Below are 19,101 nucleotides of genomic sequence, written 5' to 3' on the forward strand. Positions count from 1 at the left end.
ATGAAAACGAAGATGCTTACTCTCCCGAAACACCTGGTCATGTTCTCCTTGTACTTTATCAGAAGTCTCCATACAAATTATATTTTTGTCAATCAATTTTGAGTTTAAATTATGGTTTCGTTATTTTGTCAGTATTCTTCGTTGTCGCACTAATAACACGTGATTTGGACATTACTCTCTCCCACTTCTGCATATGCAAGATCCACGTATCCCGTTTAAAACAACCGTGTTGGATACAGTTACACTTGATGTCATTTATTTTTGTTACGTTCCTCATACATATAAAAGATGTAATCAATCGCTTCGCAGTTGTGCTGATATTGTCAGGGTCAACATTACAGATGACAAAGATGTCGAGACGTTTATTCGTTTGTGAGATACACATTCCTTGTCGAACGATACAAATAGTATACTTCTGTAACGCTGCTGTGAATGATTGTACAAAAGATACACAAAGGCATTAGCACATTTCAAAAAGAAAAAAGAAAAAAAGGAGAGAATTAGATACAGCAGAGCCAAAATAAAGTAAACTGCAAATTCAAATACACATCTGCCTGTAGATCTCTTGTTGAGGTGTAGATCTCTTGTTGAGGTGTAGATATCTAGTCGAGTTGTAGATATCTTGTCGAGCTGTAGGTATCTTGTCGAGTTGTAGATATCTTGTCGAGTTGTAGATATCTTGTTGCGTTGTAGATATCTTGTCGAGTTGTAGATATCTTGTTGCGTTGTAGATATCTTGTCGAGTTGTAGATATCTTGTTGCGTTGTAGATATCTTGTCGAGTTGTAGATATCTTGTTGCGTTGTAGATATCTTGTCGAGTTGTAGATATCTTGTTGCGTTGTAGATATCTTGTCGAGTTGTAGATATCTTGTTGCGTTGTAGATATCTTGTCGAGTTGTAGATATCTTGTTGCGTTGTAGATATCTTGTCGAGTTGTAGATATCTTGTTGCGTTGTAGATATCTTGTCGAGTTGTAGATATCTTGTTGCGTTGTAGATATCTTGTCGAGTTGTAGATATCTTGTTGCGTTGTAGATATCTTGTCGAGTTGTAGATATCTTGTTGCGTTGTAGATATCTTGTCGAGTTGTAGATATCTTGTTGAGGTGTAGATCTCTTGTTGCGTTGTAGATATCTTGTTGAGTTGTAGATCTCTTGTTGAGTTGTAGATCTCTTGTTGAGGTGTAGATCTCTTGTTGCGTTGTAGATATCTTGTAGAGTTGTAGATATCTTGTAGAGTTGTAGATATCTTGTCGAGTTCTAGATATCTTGTAGAGTTCTAGATATATTGTAGAGTTCTAGATATATTGTAGATTTCTAGATATCTTGTAGAGTTGTAGATCTCTTGTTGAGTTGTAGATATCTTGTTGAGGTGTAGATCTCTTGTTGCGTTGTAGATATCTTGTAGAGTTGTAGATATCTTGTAGAGTTGTAGATATCTTGTCGAGTTCTAGATATCTTGTAGAGTTCTAGATATATTGTAGAGTTCTAGATATATTGTAGATTTCTAGATATCTTGTAGAGTTGTAGATCTCTTGTTGAGTTGTAGATATCTTGTTGAGGTGTAGATCTCTTGTTGCGTTGTAGATATCTTGTAGAGTTGTAGATATCTTGTCGAGTTCTAGATATCTTGTAGAGTTCTAGATATATTGTAGAGTTCTAGATATATTGTAGATTTCTAGATATCTTGTAGAGTTGTAGATCTCTTGTTGAGTTGTAGATATCTTGTTGAGGTGTAGATCTCTTGTTGCGTTGTAGATATCTTGTAGAGTTGTAGATATCTTGTAGAGTTGTAGATATCTTGTAGAGTTCTAGATATATTGTAGAGTTCTAGATATATTGTAGAGTTCTAGATATATTGTAGATTTCTAGATATCTTGTAGAGTTGTAGATATCTTGTTGAGTTGTAGATCTCTTGTTGAGTTGTAGATATCTTGCTGAGTTGTAGATATCTTGTTGAGTTGTAGATATCTTGTCGAGCTGTAGATATCTTGTTGAGTTGTAGATATCTTGTTGAGTTGTAGATCTCTTGTCGAGTTATTGTTTGCTTACATTGACTGACTATTTGATTACACAACATGTTTCTGTCGTAGTCTACTATTTACACGAACACACACCAGAATTACAGTCATCATTATGTCCGTAGCAGTTTTCAGTTCTGGATTTTGACAACTATTTTACCTAAATTTCCTCCTTGAAATAATTTCAGAAATGCTTCTGGTAGTTTGTCAAATCCTTCGTATATTACTTCTTTGCTTCGAAGTTTTCCCTGATAAAAGGAACAAAGGCATTTCTTAATGAAGTTCTCCATCTACATGAAATTGTAACTAGTTTCAGGTATGGTAATACGTATAGTATAAATGAAAGAAAAGTCTTTTCCTGCTGCTTACATAAAAAAGTTAGCCCTAGCTTAATACGTCAGGACGTTTGTAACAATCACATATAAAACTGAAATGGTTTCAAGATAATGTTTCCATTTACAAATGCATACGAATACTGCTTTCTACTATCAACTTTTAACCTTACTTTTTATCTTCTATTCAACGACCCTTGTCAATTAGTCGTAAGAGGCTGTCATCTTCATGAAGGTACAATTAATATTTCGATGGTTCAAATGCATATAGAAAGCATTCACAATATATATAACATGGTACATTACTACCTATCTCTAAAGCAACGATTTACTGGATCATACAACTATGTTTACATTCTGAGTGTTGATTCTTGAACATACCAAGTGAAAACAACAAACATTAGACTATGAAAACACTATGAATACAGTATGAATACATCGTTTCACATGCAAATTTTCAACACAATATATCTGTTATATATTAATACGCAAGGGAATTAGTTATCTTTGCCATATATTCATAAAAAATCTTATTTATATATATAGTATATAATTATCAAAAGTTCAAAACTAAAAAACTATAAAGTTTTATGTTTTAATTCCAAACCCCCCAAATGTAAATACAATATGTATATGATTTGAATTGATTTGTTTGGCATTTTCATGGCGGCTATAAATATCAGTAGCTATCGACATATCTGTCGAGGTGTTCTAACGCTAATGATAGTCACAACGAAAAGGGAAAAAATCAATCAATCCCTAAATAATAGTATACAATCGGTCTCAACGGCAACGAACCAAATTATTAAATAAATACTGATCAAATCTTTATATATAACTCTACCGACTGTATTGTCTACCCTCTACATCAGAGATTCTCCAGTACCTGTCCATAAAGATTACCTCAGTAACTAAATCATATAGAGCCCGGTATACTACGTCCCAGCTGCTGAACCAATTCAGAACGTTGAAGCCTTGCACGGTCAGCTGTTTGGCCACTATGGCCCGGAATATGGACAGACCTGCAAGTTAACACGACCCATAATTACACATATGAAATAATTAAACCATCGCCCATTAAGTAGCCGAAATGACAAACGTAACTTGCTTTCAATATAATATTAAATGTAACAAAATCGGTAGTTACCAAGGTAATTCAAAATGCTAATAGACGGGTAAAGAAATAAGTCTTACCACATGACGATGAATAATGGAAAATACTTCTATCGTTCACTGCATTGAAATCCACAATGATATCATTTGAACAGCATGGTTATACTGACCTTGAGAAGGATGGTGTATATCATCACTATAGTACAGCATGGTTCTACTGACCTTGAGAAGGATGGTGTATATCATCACTATAGTACAGCATGGTTCTACTGACCTTGAGAAGGATGGTGTATATCATCACTATAGTACAGCATGGTTCTACTGACCTTGAGAAGGATGGTGTATATCATCACTATAGTACAGCTTGGTCCTACTGACCTTGAGAAGGATGGTGTATATCATCACTATAGTACAGCATGGTTCTACTGACCTTGAGAAGGATGGTGTATATCATCACTATAGTACAGCATGGTTCTACTGACCTTGAGAAGGATGGTGTATATCATCACTATAGTACAGCATGGTTCTACTGACCTTGAGGAGGATGGTGTATATCATCACTATAGTACAGCATGGTTCTACTGACCTTGAGGAGGATAGTGTATATCATCACTATAGTACAGCATGGTTCTACTGACCTTGAGAAGTATGGTGTATATCATCACTATAGTACAGAATGGTTCTACTGACCTTGAGAAGTATGGTGTATATCATCACTATAGTACAGCATGGTTCTACTGACCTTGAGAAGTATGGTGTATATCATCACTATAGTACAGAATGGTTCTACTGACCTTGAGAAGGATAGTGTATAGCATCAGTATAGTACAGCATGGTTCTACTGACCTTGAGAAGGATGGTGTATATCATCACTATATAGTGATATCGCCCCACACAATGCAGCACGACCACCAATTGACATGTGACAAATCACAGCCCCTGCCAAATCACCGCCGACCTATAGAAACAAATCCCATGTAACATCAGTAAATATGTACCTATCTATGGTGTTGTCACTATATGAACTTACCAACTGTAGACGGTCGCTACCAGCTCATTACTGGTAACTGGCGTATGAAAATAACAGTAACATATCTGCGGCCCTGGTTTAATAAAAGAATGGACAATAAACCTTCTGCCGTAGAAACTTAAATTTAAGAAGTGTGATATGCATTATCCTCGTGTATGTATGTAGTAGATGTAACAGTGCTACATTTATCATCCTTTTCTGGTTTTCTAGTTTCTGGTTATCTTGTACACTACAATTTTTGCGCGGAACGACATGGTGGAGCTGCTCTTAACAGGCTCAAGGCTGAGAAAGGCGGGGGTTTTAATTCCGTTCTTAATAGCGATTTTTTAATTTCTGGCGCTAGTGCGCTTCATTAAATTTTGTCCTTGTTAACATTTGCATGAGACATCCACAAAATTCTAGACTGAGGCAATAAAACAAATGAATGAAAGAAAAAATAATCTGATCATAAAGAATCAAAATATCCTAATACTAAATGTTCCAATCAACAATGTCACTATGCAGGGTAGCCATAGTGTTATTAGGGAACTAATACAAATGCTTTCCTTACATGGGAAATTAGAAATAAAAACATGATTTTATATATGTATGAAACTTACGTTGTCGAAAAAACAGTTCACGCCATCTGGAGCAGTTTCCTGTAGCTTTGCATTAATGTCATCAGTTTTGTAATTAATAGCAGCATCCATTCCTAAATCTTGTGTAATCCAGCGACATTTGTCGTCACTTCCACATATTCCAATAACTTTGCAACCCTTAAATAAAACGGATTATCCTATAATCTAAATAATAAACAGGTAGCTTTCTACATATCTATTCATTATCTTTGTATATCGGTTTTGTAACTAGCACCTGGTTCCAGAACATAACTTGTCGCCAGGGTCCGCTACATGGAAATCTATCTGTTTAAGTAACATATGGTGTTTTTATTGCATTATTTCTGTTGTATAAATAAAGAGTTTGCAGTTGTCGTGAAGTGTTGGTGTTTAGAATGTTTGGCGGTGTTTTTTTTCGCTGAAGCAGAATAATTTTTTATTTTTGTATATTTACATTTTGGTGGCAAAGCCACGATATAAACTAAGTAAAATGATTTGCAGTCTATATGGGAATAATTGACACCCAAAACGTGACATCAATCCATGCCGCGCATGAATATACACCCACCGGAACTACTTGTAACTAACGTAAACAATCATGAAAAATAAGCCTATAACTCATTAGCCTCGTTTCTTTCTGTTAATTGAAAAGTATCAAAAAGAAATTTTATACAATTTTGTTACACAAATATTGAAAAGAATTGAACAACATGTTTTTTCGTATTATTTCAATGCACTTTATTGTTTGTCAATCTGCACGTGACAAATGAATTTTGAAAATAGGCTGTTCCATTTGTCGAACCCCATTGACAAAGTCGCTGAATATTGGCATTTTTTATGCTAACTCAATTTTAATTTTCAAAATAACAAAAAAGTATGTCGAGAATTTAAATATAAGCATTAAACTGTATTTTTGTGTCTATGGTCGATATAGATGCCAGAACTGTGCAAACAAAGTTCTGGCATCTATATCGACCATAGACTCAGTTTAATCCTTAAAGTGTCAAAGGCATTTCTATCAATCCTGTGTCAAATTTTGCCTCATTCTGATGTTCACATTGCAATGCCAATTTCCGTCATCTGAGCCGGAGACAAAAGATATATCTACTTTGAGACGTTGACGTTTTTATCATGGACAAGCGGCTACTGCTTTTGAAGCCTTTGCGGTTCAAAGTCAACAAAATCTACTCTGACCAAAACGATTGACTTAGTAAATTATCACTTATCTACTAATATATATAGTCATTGATATAACCAGTACTAGTAAAAACCTCAGGGATCCATTACCGATGCTTTGGCTATTTGACCGGCGACGCTGCCCACCGCTCCTCCTGCTGACGTCACGACGACAGTGTCCCCTGACTTTGGTTTACATACATGTGTCATACCGCAGTAGGCAGTCAGACTGTTGTAGAAATTTAACAGACCAATTATACTAAAATTTACATTTCACAAGTAACGTTTAATTGCTTCTTGAAATCACGTTTTCTGTTAAAGATGAAGAGATAAAATGCTACTTGCTACATTTTGACTGATATGCTTTATTGTGATGCTGACTGATAGAATATGTACATATACAACTGTTAAGATAATTCTGATTTCAAAACATAATGAAGTGATTCACATAAACATATGCCTTCAATAAAATACTATCTTCAATATTCAACAACACTTAAATTGTACATACCCTGTAAGTCCTAGCATGCCTAGAGCATTAGAGACCGGAACATCGCCCATGACAGGAAGTTGTCGGAGTGACGTCATATCTGACACACGGGTAAGTGTCCGCCATCCGACATTTGCCAACACCAAAGACTCAGCAGGGAATTGTGGATTTTTACTTTGAAGAACCCTTAATGAGTTTATGACAAGATTTTTAATACACTTAAGTCATCAATAATGTAATTACTTTGTCTTATCAGTTCGTCTAATTATGTTTAATTGATAACATATCATGACATGCATAACATATCTAAATTGAGGTTTGTTTAACAAATGTATTGACCAGCGGACGAACAAAAATGCTTATTTAGGATTATAATGAAAGAGCTTAAAAGGCTCAACAGTAGATACTCCATACGAAACCGAATTTATCTGAGCAAGTTTTGTAATTGTTACCCATGTAACGAACTCATCATATTGCAAGTCGTGTATATTTTCGATGTCAGCATGCACCTTTTAAAATAGAACCTGTTTTAACACCTTGCTATCTGTTCCGCCATCATCATAGAACCTTCTGTGAGACAGCGCTCTGCATATGGTCTGTAACAAAGAAAAGGGGAAAATTGTAGTGTCTCACCCCTGTCATAGGTCTGTAACAAAGAACAGGGAATATGTAGTGTATCATCCCCTCACAAAGGTCTGTAATATAGAACAGGGAATATGTAGTGTATCATCCCTGTCATAGGTCTGTAACAAAGAACAGGGAATATGAAGTGTATCATCCCCTAACATATAGGTCTGTAATATAGAACAGGGAATATGTAGTGTATCATCCCTGTCATAGGTCTGTAACAAAGAACAGGGAATATGTAGTGTATCATCCCCTAACATATAGGTCTGTAACAAAGAACAGGGAATATGTAGTGTATCATCCCCTAACATATAGGTCTGTAATATAGAACAGGGAATATGTAGTGTATCATCCCCTAACATATAGGTCTGTAATATAGAACAGGGAATATGTAGTGTATCATCCCCTAACATATAGGTCTGTAACATAGAACAGGGAATATGTAGTGTATCATCACCTAACATATAGGTCTGTAATATAGAACAGGGAATATGTAGTGTATCATCCCCTCACAAAGGTCTGTAATATAGAACAGGGAATATGTAGTGTATCATCCCCTAACATATAGGTCTGTAATATAGAACAGGGAATATGTAGTGTATCATCCCCTAACATATAGGTCTGTAACATAGAACAGGGAATATGTAGTGTATCATCCCTGTCATAGGTCTGTAATATAGAACAGGGAATATGTAGTGTATCATCCCCTAACATATAGGTCTGTAATATAGAACAGGGAATATGTAGTGTATCATCACCTAACATATAGGTCTGTAACAAAGAACAGGGGAAATTTGTAGTGTCTCACCCCTGTCATAGGTCTGTAACATAGAACAGGGAATATGTAGTGTATCATCCCCTAACATATAGGTCTGTAATATAGAACAGGGAATATGTAGTGTATCATCCCCTAACATATAGGTCTTTAATATAGAACAGGGAATATGTAGTGTATCATCCCCTCACAAAGGTTGCTATTTTGAAATAAAGTTGACGACAACTAGTCTAAAGGATTTTATCATGAATTACTTCCCATTTACTTCTTTTGAGCTTTTCTTGTGTAAAAGTACTACACATTAGCAATAGGTGTCTTTATTATCAACGTCATTGCTGGTTAATTTCGTCATACTGCCGATACATGTCCGTCGAATTTGAAAACTAAGTAATGCGGTCGCCATGGAAAATACTGTTGTTGGTATACCACTGTTATATTGCGTTACATGAAAACCCAATGCATGCTTGATATTGTTGGTCGACTGCTGGTAATTACAAAGACCGATACCGGCTGATCACTTTTATACTGGTAGGTTGGGGCTATGATACATATTTATGATCTTTTGTACTGGTAGGTTGGGGCTATGATACATATTTATGATCTTTTATACCGGTCGGTGGGGGCTACGATACATATTTATGATCTTTTATACCGGTCGGTGGGGGCTACGATACATATTTATGATCTTTTATACCGGTCGGTGGGGGCTACGATACATATTTATGATCTTTTGTACTGCGTTATACTTTTGCATGGTACATATCTGGCTGACTTTGTAGTTAAATGTGCACCATGCTACCCTTTTCTGGTTCACATTTAAGTGGTTAGAAGTGTTTTGATGTATAAAATCATCTTTCTTCATATACAATGTCAGCCTACTGAAGTGATGCTTCAGCTTTCGCGACAACCAGGAGGGCCTCTACTAAATGTTTTTTCTTTCAAACAAGTTTATTCGATTCTGCCCAAAAAGTGATCAAGCATGTTAATTCAACGGGAATAAATGAAGTCACGTTTACATCAATAACAATGCTAATTTAGGATACAATTGACCTCTGTGGTTTACATTTTTCTGTAAACGGCGAAAGCAGCTCAGACGTGTAAAACATCATAATACACTGTGCTACGAAAAGGTACAATTTTTTTTTACATAGCTCGATTTCAACGTACCTCATATATGGGTCAACACTGATATACACAGCTTCACAGAGGACCTCTGCAAAATAAAAAAATGATCATGTAATTTGATTAAATAACACAAACGACAAAAAGAAGTCGAAGCACGTGTAAAAATGAGATAACTCCAAAATTTACTTCAAATTACCCAATGCGTGTATCTATATCAACATACAGCCAATGCCAAACTGTTACGTTAAAAGTGAAAAAAAGAGGGAGGGAAAAAAATAAAAACCAAAAAAAACGAAAAGCTCTATGGAATTCGAATATAATGTTATCTAATGTGATACAAGAGGAACCAGACACATTTGTGAAACTAGCGTGTGTATTATCAATATATGCAATCACTTCTCTGATGAGTGTATACTTGATACATCGAGTCTCTGTGTCTAGGAAAGATAAAGTAAAAACGAACCCCCAGAGTTACAGTTCTTTTTCAACAGCAAGATATAACAAAACAAGCGTTTGGCAGATATACAACAAGACCGTTAGGGCGCAGTGTTACACACCTGGGTACTGCTGGTTGGTTCCTTTGATTTACATTTAATATTGAACGAAACTAACATTGAGAATGTATAAAATCACCAATAAATAAATAAATAAAATAATAGAGGTTTTGTGCTGCATTCCTTTTGGCAATGTAACTATACCGGCATGCCACTAATAGCTGTGAGTCCGAGAGAATTACACGATTACTATCTGTACTGAGGTATACAGATGTAAAATGTCTAATGATACCTGTACTGAGGTATAAAGATGTAAAATATCTAATAATACCTATACTGAGGTATACAGATGTAAAATATCTAATAATACCTTTACTGAGGTATACAGATGTAAAATGTCTAATGATACCTATACTGAGGTATACAGATGTAAAATATCTAATAATACCTTTACTGAGGTATACAGATTTAAAATATCTAATAATACCTATACTGAGGTATAAAGATGTAAAATATCAAATAATACCTATACTGAGGTATACAGATGTAAAATATCTAATGATACTTATACTGAGGTATACAGATGTAAAATATCTAATGATACCTATACTGAGGTATACAGATGTAAAATATCTAATAATACCTTTACTGAGGTATAAAGATGTAAAATATCTAATAATACCTATACTGAGGTATACAGATTTAAAATATCTAATAATACCTATACTGAGGTATACAGATGTAAAATATCTAATAATACCCTTACTGAGGTATACAGATTTAAAATATCTAATAATACCTGTACTGAGGTATAAAGATGGAAAATATTTTATAATACCTGTACTGAGGTATAAAGATGTAAAATATCTAATAATACCTGTACTGAAGTATAAAGATGTATAATATCTAATAATACCTATACTGAGGTATACAGATGTAAAATATCTAATAATACCTGTACTGAGGTATAAAGATGGAAAATATCTAATAATACCTGTTCTGAGGATTACAGATGTAAAATATCTAATAATACCTTTACTGAGGATTACAGATTTAAAATATCTAATTATACCTGTACTGAGGTATAAAGATGTAAAATATCTAATAATACCTGTACTGAGGTATAAAGATGGAAAATATTTTATAATACAAGATTCATGTACAGGATAATCTAATAATACTCATATGAAAAGATCCCCGTACAGAATAATCTAATTATAATTATAATGACATTTTGAGTATCGTGTAAATATAATTAGAATGGTTAACCGTTAATGGAATAACAAGGAATCTGTAGTCCGCCGTCATTACTAGAATCATTGAAAACAGTTCACACTGTCTGAGGAGAAAATATAAGTATAACCGCATACCGTATGTATGAGTATAATGAGGTTTCATCATTCCTTGAATCAATACATGTCAGAAGTAGAATACTTGAAACAGTTTGTAAACCAGTTTGTAAAATGTCTACGGGACAGAAGACAATGCAAAGATAGAACGTATGTCAAATGATAACGATTTTACAATTTTACAACAGATTTAAGTCCATGTATGACGGACCTTTGGAGACTAGCTATGAAATACCCCTAGTATTGTAGATATATATACATTGTATTATTATAATTATCAAACCATATATGTCATTACTGTGGTATGTTTTGATATTATTATAACACATTCTTTACTTTGACAAAAATGTTAATGAATTCAGTCGCCATTTAATTGGTAAGATGAATATGAATTTCATTGTCTATCTACAAGATTTACCATAGTTTGATTTAACTAATACTTTGATGGAAATTACATTTATCTATGAATTGTCAAAGGAAAATAATTAATCAAATGTTTAAAAACACCCACCACTCATTAATTACTCAATGCTGTTTACCTGTATCTATTTATCTTGTCTGCACGTTGATTGTAAAATTCATTGCGTTTATTCTGTTTAAGTAATCTTCACTTTTGGAGGAAAGAAAGGGATAAATAACAATTGATAGTATACCTCCTCTCTGATATACAAACCTCTTCTATAATGTGCAGGTAGTTATATAATGTACAAACCTCCCCTATAATGTACAGATAGCTATATAATGTACAAACCTCCTCTATAATGTACAGGTAGCTATATAATGTACAAACCTCCCCTATAATGTACAGATAGCTATATAATGTACAAACCTCCTCTATAATGTACAGGTAGCTATATAATGTACAAACCTCCTCTATAATGTACAACCAGCTATATAATGTATATACTTCCCCTATAATGTACAGGTAGTTATATAATGTACAAACCTCCTCTATAATGTACAGGTAGCTATATAATGTATATACCTCCTCTATAATGTACATGTAGCTATATAATGTACAAACTTCCTCTATAATGCACAGGTAGCTATATAATGTACAAACCTCCTCTATAATGCACAGGTAGCTATATAATGTACTAACCTCCTCTATAATGCACAGGTAGCTATATAATGTACTAACCTCCTCTATAATGCACAGGTAGCTATATAATGTCTATACTTCCTCTATAATATACAGGTAGCTATATAATGTACAAACCTCCCCTATAATGTACAGGTAGCTATATAATGTCTATGCTTCCCCTATAATATACAGGCAGCTATATAATGTATATACTTCCCCTATAATGTACAGGTAGCTATATAATGTATAAACTTCCTCTATAATATACAGGTATCTATATAATGTATATACTTCCCCTATAATATACAGGTAGCTATATAATGTCTATACTTCCCCTATAATATACAGGTAGCTATATAATGTCTATACTTCCCCTATAATATACAGGTAGCTATATAATGTCTATACTTCCCCTATAATATACAGGTAGCTATATAATGTATATACTTCCTCTATAAAGTACAGCCAGCTATATAATGTATATACTTCCCCTATAATGTAGAGGTCGCTATATAATGTACAAACCTCCTCTATAATGCACAGGTAGCTATATAATGTACTAACCTCCTCTATAATGCACAGGTAGCTATATAATGTACTAACCTCCTCTATAATGTACAGGTAGCTATATAATGTACAAACCTCCTCTATAATGTACAGTCAGCTATATAATGTCTATACTTCCCCTATAAGGTACAGGTAGTTATATAATGTACAAACCTCCTCTATAATGTACAGGTAGCTATATAATGTACTAACCTCCTCTATAATGTACAGGTAGCTATATAATGTACAAACCTCCTCTATAATGTACAGTCAGCTATATAATGTCTATACTTCCCCTATAATGTACAGGTAGCTATATAATGTACAAACCTCCCCTATAATATACAGGTAGCTATATAATGTATAAACTTCCTCTATAATATACAGGTAGCTATATAATGTCTATACTTCCCCTATAATATACAGGTAGCTATATAATGTCTATACTTCCCCTATAAAGTACAGCCAGCTATATAATGTATATACTTCCCCTATAATGTACAGGTAGCTATATAATGTCTATACTTCCCCTATCAAGTACAGCCAGCTATATAATGTATATACTTCCCCTATAATGTACAGGTAGCTATATAATGTCTATACTTCCTCTATAATATACAGGTAGCTATATAATGTATAAACTTCCTCTATAATGTACAGGTAGCTATATAATGTCTATACTTCCCCTATCAAGTACAGCCAGCTATATAATGTATATACTTCCCCTATAATATACAGGTAGCTATATAATGTATAAACTTCCCCTATAATATACAGGTAGCTATATAATGTCTATACTTCCCCTATAATATACAGGTAGCTATATAATGTCTATACTTCCCCTATAAAGTACAGGTAGCTATATAATGTACAAACCTCCCCTATAATGTACAGGTAGCTATATAATGTACAAACCTCCCCTATAATGTACAGGTAGCTATATAATGTACAAACCTCCTCTATAATGTACAGGTAGTTATATAATGTACAAACCTCCTCTATAATGTACAGGTAGCTATATAATGTACAAACCTCCTCTATAATGTACAGGTAGCTATATAATGTACAAACCTCCCCTATAATGTACAGGTAGCTATATAATGTCTATACTTCCCCTATTATGTACAGGTAGCTATATAATGTCTATACTTCCTCTATAATGTACAGGTAGCTATATAATGTATATGCTTCCTCTATAATGTACAGGTAGCTATATAATGTACAAACCTCCTCTATAATGTACAGTCAGCTATATAATGTATTTACTTCCTCTATAATGTACAGGTAGCTATATAATGTACAAACCTCCGTTATAATGTACAGGTAGCTATATAATGTATATACTTCCTCTATAATGTACAGGTAGCTATATAATGTACAAACCTCCTCTATAATGTACAGGTAGTTATATAATGTACAAACCTCCTCTATAATGTACAGGTAGATATATAATGTACAAACCTCTATAATGTACAGGTAGCTATATAATGTACAAACCTCCTCTATAATGTACAGGTAGCTATATAATGTACAAACCTCCCCTATAATGTACAGGTAGCTATATAATGTACAAACCTCTATAATGTACAGGTAGCTATATAATGTACAAACCTCCTCTATAATGTACAGGTAGCTATATAATGTACAAACCTCCTCTATAATGTACAGGTAGCTATATAATGTACAAACCTCCTCTATAATGTACAGGTAGGTATATAATGTACAAACCTCTATAATGTACAGGTAGCTATATAATGTATATACTTCCCCTATAATGTAGAGGTAGCTATATAATGTATATACTTCCCCTATAATGTACAGGTAGCTACATAATGTACAAACCTCCTCTATAATGCACAGGTAGCTATATAATGTACTAACCTCCTCTATAATGTACAGGTAGCTATATAATGTACAAACCTCCTCTATAATGTACAGGTAGCTATATAATGTACAACCTCCTCTATAATGTACAGGTAGCTATATAATGTACAAACCTCCCCTCTAATGTACAGGTAGCTATATAATGTACAAACCTCCCCTCTAATGTACAGGTAGCTATATAATGTACAAACCTCCTCTATAATGTACAGGTAGCTTTATAATGTACAAACCTCCTCTATAATGTACAGCCAGCTATATAATGTATATACTTCCCCTATAATGTACAGGTAGCTATATAATGTACAAACCTCCTCTATAATATACAGGTAGCTATATAATGTACAAACCTCCTCTATAATGTACAGGTAGCTATATAATGTACAAACCTCCTCTATAATGTACAGTCAGCTATATAATGTACAAACCTCCTCTATAATGTACAGGTAGCTTTATAATGTACAAACCTCCTCTATAATGTACATATGTAGCTATATAATGTATATACTTCCCCTATAATGTACAGGTAGCTATATAATGTACAAACCTTTATAATGTACATCAGCTATATAATGTATATACATGTACTTCCTCTATAATGTACAGGTAGCTATATAATGTACAGGTAGCTATATAATGTACAGGTAGCTATATAATGTACAGGTAGTTATATAATGTACAGGTAGTTATATAATGTACAAACCTCCTCTATAATGTACAGGTAGCTATATAATGTACAAACCTCCTCTAAAATGTACAGGTAGCTATGTAATGTATAAACCTCCTTTATAATGTACAGGTAGTTATATAATGTACAAACCTCCTCTATAATGTACAGGTAGTTATATAATGTACAAACCTCCCCTATAATGTACAGGTATCTATATAATGTACAAACCTCCTCTATAATGTACAGGTAGCTATATAATGTATATACTTCCCCTATGATGTACAGGTAGCTATATAATGTACAAACCTCCTCTATAATGTACAGGTAGCTATATAATGTCTATACTTCCCCTATAATGTACAGGTAGTTATATAATGTACAAACCTCCTCTATAATGTACAGGTATCTATATAATGTATATACTTCCTCTATAATGTACAGGTAGCTATATAATGTATATACTTCCTCTATAATGTACAGGTAGCTATATAATGTACAAACCTCCTCTATAATGTACAGTTAGCTATATAATGTACAAACCTCCTCTATAATGTACAGGTAGCTATATGTGGTATATACTTCCCCTATGATGTACAGGTAGCTATATAATGTACAAACCTCCTCTATAATGTACAGGTAGCTATATAATGTACAAACCTCCTCTATAATGTACAGGTAGCTATATAATGTACAAACCTCCCCTATAATGTACAGGTAGCTACATAATGTACAAACCTCCTCTATAATGTACAGTCAGCTATATAATGTACAGGTAGCTATATATTTGTACAAACCTCCTCTATAATGTACAGGTAGCTATATAATGTACAAACCTCCCCTATAATGTACAGGTAGCTATATATTTGTACAAACCTCCCCTATAATGTACAGGTAGCTATATATTTGTACAAACTTCCTCTATAATGTACAGGTAGCTATATAATGTACAAACTTCCTCTATAATGTACAGGTAGTTATATAATGTACAAACCTCCTCTATAATGTACATGTAGCGATATAATGTACAGGTAGCTATATAATATACAAACCTCCTTTATAATGCACAGGTAGCTATATAATGTACAAACCTCCTCTATAATGTACAGTCAGCTATATAATATACAAACCTCCCCTATAATGTACAGGTAGCTATATAATATACAAACCTCCTCTATAATGTACAGGTAGCTATATAATATACAAACCTCCTCTATAATGTACATGTAGCTATATAATGTACAAACCTCCTCTATAATGTACATGTAGCTATATAATGTACAAACCTCCTCTATAATGTACAGGTAGCTATATAATGTATATACTTCCCCTATGATGTACAGGTAGCTATATAATGTACAAACCTCCTCTATAATGTACAGGTAGCTATATAATGTCTATACTTCCCCTATAATGTACAGGTAGTTATATAATGTACAAACCTCCTCTATAATGTACAGGTATCTATATAATGTATATACTTCCTCTATAATGTACAGGTAGCTATATAATGTATATACTTCCTCTATAATGTACAGGTAGCTATATAATGTACAAACCTCCTCTATAATGTACAGTTAGCTATATAATGTACAAACCTCCTCTATAATGTACAGGTAGCTATATGTGGTATATACTTCCCCTATGATGTACAGGTAGCTATATAATGTACAAACCTCCTCTATAATGTACAGGTAGCTATATAATGTACAAACCTCCTCTATAATGTACAGGTAGCTATATAATGTACAAACCTCCCCTATAATGTACAGGTAGCTACATAATGTACAAACCTCCTCTATAATGTACAGTCAGCTATATAATGTACAGGTAGCTATATATTTGTACAAACCTCCTCTATAATGTACAGGTAGCTATATAATGTACAAACCTCCCCTATAATGTACAGGTAGCTATATATTTGTACAAACCTCCCCTATAATGTACAGGTAGCTATATATTTGTACAAACTTCCTCTATAATGTACAGGTAGCTATATAATGTACAAACTTCCTCTATAATGTACAGGTAGTTATATAATGTACAAACCTCCTCTATAATGTACATGTAGCGATATAATGTACAGGTAGCTATATAATATACAAACCTCCTTTATAATGCACAGGTAGCTATATAATGTACAAACCTCCTCTATAATGTACAGTCAGCTATATAATATACAAACCTCCCCTATAATGTACAGGTAGCTATATAATATACAAACCTCCTCTATAATGTACAGGTAGCTATATAATATACAAACCTCCTCTATAATGTACATGTAGCTATATAATGTACAAACCTCCTCTATAATGTACATGTAGCTATATAATGTACAAACCTCCTTTATAATGCACAGGTAGCTATATAATGCACACACCTCCTCTATTATGTACAAACCTCCTCTATATTGCACACATTGCCTCTTAAATGAACATACCTCTTTTATAATGTCATAACTCCTCTAGAATATACATACCTTCTCTATAATTTTCATACCTCCTCTTTAATGTACATACCTCCTCTATAATTTTCATACCTCCTCTATAATTTACATACCTCCTCTATAATTTTCATACCTCCTCTATAATTTACATACCTCCTCTATAATTTACATACCTCCGTCCTGAAGATCTGTTATAAGGTCCTCCTCCTCTAACCGAAAGTGTGACAGTGTTGCAGCTCCTTTCATGGTTTTCGCAAGAACCCATTTTTGGCACTTCGTGGATGTACTGGTCATGGTGGAGTGGTTAGCACTGCTAGTCCCCGTACTGTCTATAATACTAATGTCCACTTAAAGTATGTACTGTCCCAAATGTTGATCAAGGATCGTACGGAAATGCCTCTTTGTATTGTATCCGGGATGATAGGTTTGATAGGGGCCTGTTTTATACACTAAGGGTTCACAATCCTCACTCCTACGTCTGACTGGCGATCACGGGTTACAGGCAGAGTATATAGGGATATTTCTTGGTACTTTGGCAAAACATCAAAAAGGAGAAGGAAGCAGATAGGTTTCCTGTGTTGAATGTTTTCACACTATCCCGTTTTAAGTAAGATAACCTGTGATTCTCGTTAACGAATTAGGTGTTGGATGGAGGATAAGCTTGTGTATGTATATTGTTGTAGGTGCTTATCGTCCTCGTAACAGCCAGAGTCATATGAGGACGGGACGTTATGTGTATGTTAGGTATGTCTGATTGGCAGATTCGGAACATCGGGAAAGGGAGAATGTTTTAAAGCTGAGTTGATTTTTAATTGATATGAAAGACATTAACTCAATTAACGATGAGACAAGATAGTGTATTCTACATTAGTATATCTGATCAGGAATTCTATCTAAATCTGAACTCACCAGACTGATACCATGTATCATTCGAATAACGTATACTCTGTGTAAGATACAAATGTATATGATATAAATCCGAATTCGCTAATCGTTCCCTTACTCTCTAAGGTTTCACCAAGATAAAAGTCATGGAATCTTTGAGACATATATCCCTCACAGAAACAAAACGTTTAGCTAGTTTCTGTTATACTTATCGGTTGCTGTTGCCGACACTGACATGCGGTAAATGGTAAGTTTGACTCTCTTTGCCAACCATCGACAAAATCAGTAACTTTCCAGTGATTTAATCTAATCTAGTGTTAGTTAGTATCTAGCTCAATTTTGATTTCCATCCATGTACGCTTGCTCTGTTGTCCGTCCTTATCATCTTTCTCAGTACTGTCCTTATCATCAGCTTATCTTTGTTTCATTTCTCCTGTTTTCCCCTATAGCAATACACTATTATAT

General features: G+C 34.0%; 1 protein-coding gene across 1 annotated transcript; it reads right to left on the reverse strand.

Moving 5' to 3' along the window:
* Positions 1 to 1,940: 1,940 nt before the first annotated feature.
* Positions 1,941 to 18,209, reverse strand: LOC117331496 (prostaglandin reductase 1-like). The gene is made up of 9 exons (XM_033890231.1): positions 17,925 to 18,209; positions 9,327 to 9,372; positions 7,294 to 7,353; positions 6,779 to 6,943; positions 6,379 to 6,496; positions 5,095 to 5,250; positions 4,312 to 4,423; positions 3,256 to 3,374; positions 1,941 to 2,268 (listed from the first exon to the last, which is right to left on the reverse strand). The coding sequence occupies exons 1-9, from the start codon at positions 18,043 to 18,045 to the stop codon at positions 2,152 to 2,154; spliced, it is 1,014 nt and encodes a 337-aa protein (XP_033746122.1). The 5' UTR covers positions 18,046 to 18,209; the 3' UTR covers positions 1,941 to 2,151.
* Positions 18,210 to 19,101: the final 892 nt, after the last annotated feature.

Source organism: Pecten maximus, chromosome 7 (genome assembly GCF_902652985.1).
Source record: "Pecten maximus chromosome 7, xPecMax1.1, whole genome shotgun sequence".
Classification (NCBI taxonomy): Eukaryota; Metazoa; Mollusca; class Bivalvia; order Pectinida; family Pectinidae; genus Pecten; species Pecten maximus.

Excerpts from the sequence above, each read along its gene's own strand:
- LOC117331496 (XM_033890231.1), bottom strand. The coding sequence starts at position 18,045 with ATGACCAGTACATCCACGAAGTGCCAAAAATGGGTTCTTGCGAAAACC. Across the intron at positions 5,251-6,378 it reads GTCAAATAGCCAAAGCATCG|GGTTGCAAAGTTATTGGAAT; the intron begins GTAATGGATCCC and ends GTTTTATTTAAG. Across the intron at positions 3,375-4,311 it reads TATACACCATCCTTCTCAAG|GTCTGTCCATATTCCGGGCC; the intron begins GTCAGTAGAACC and ends GTTAACTTGCAG.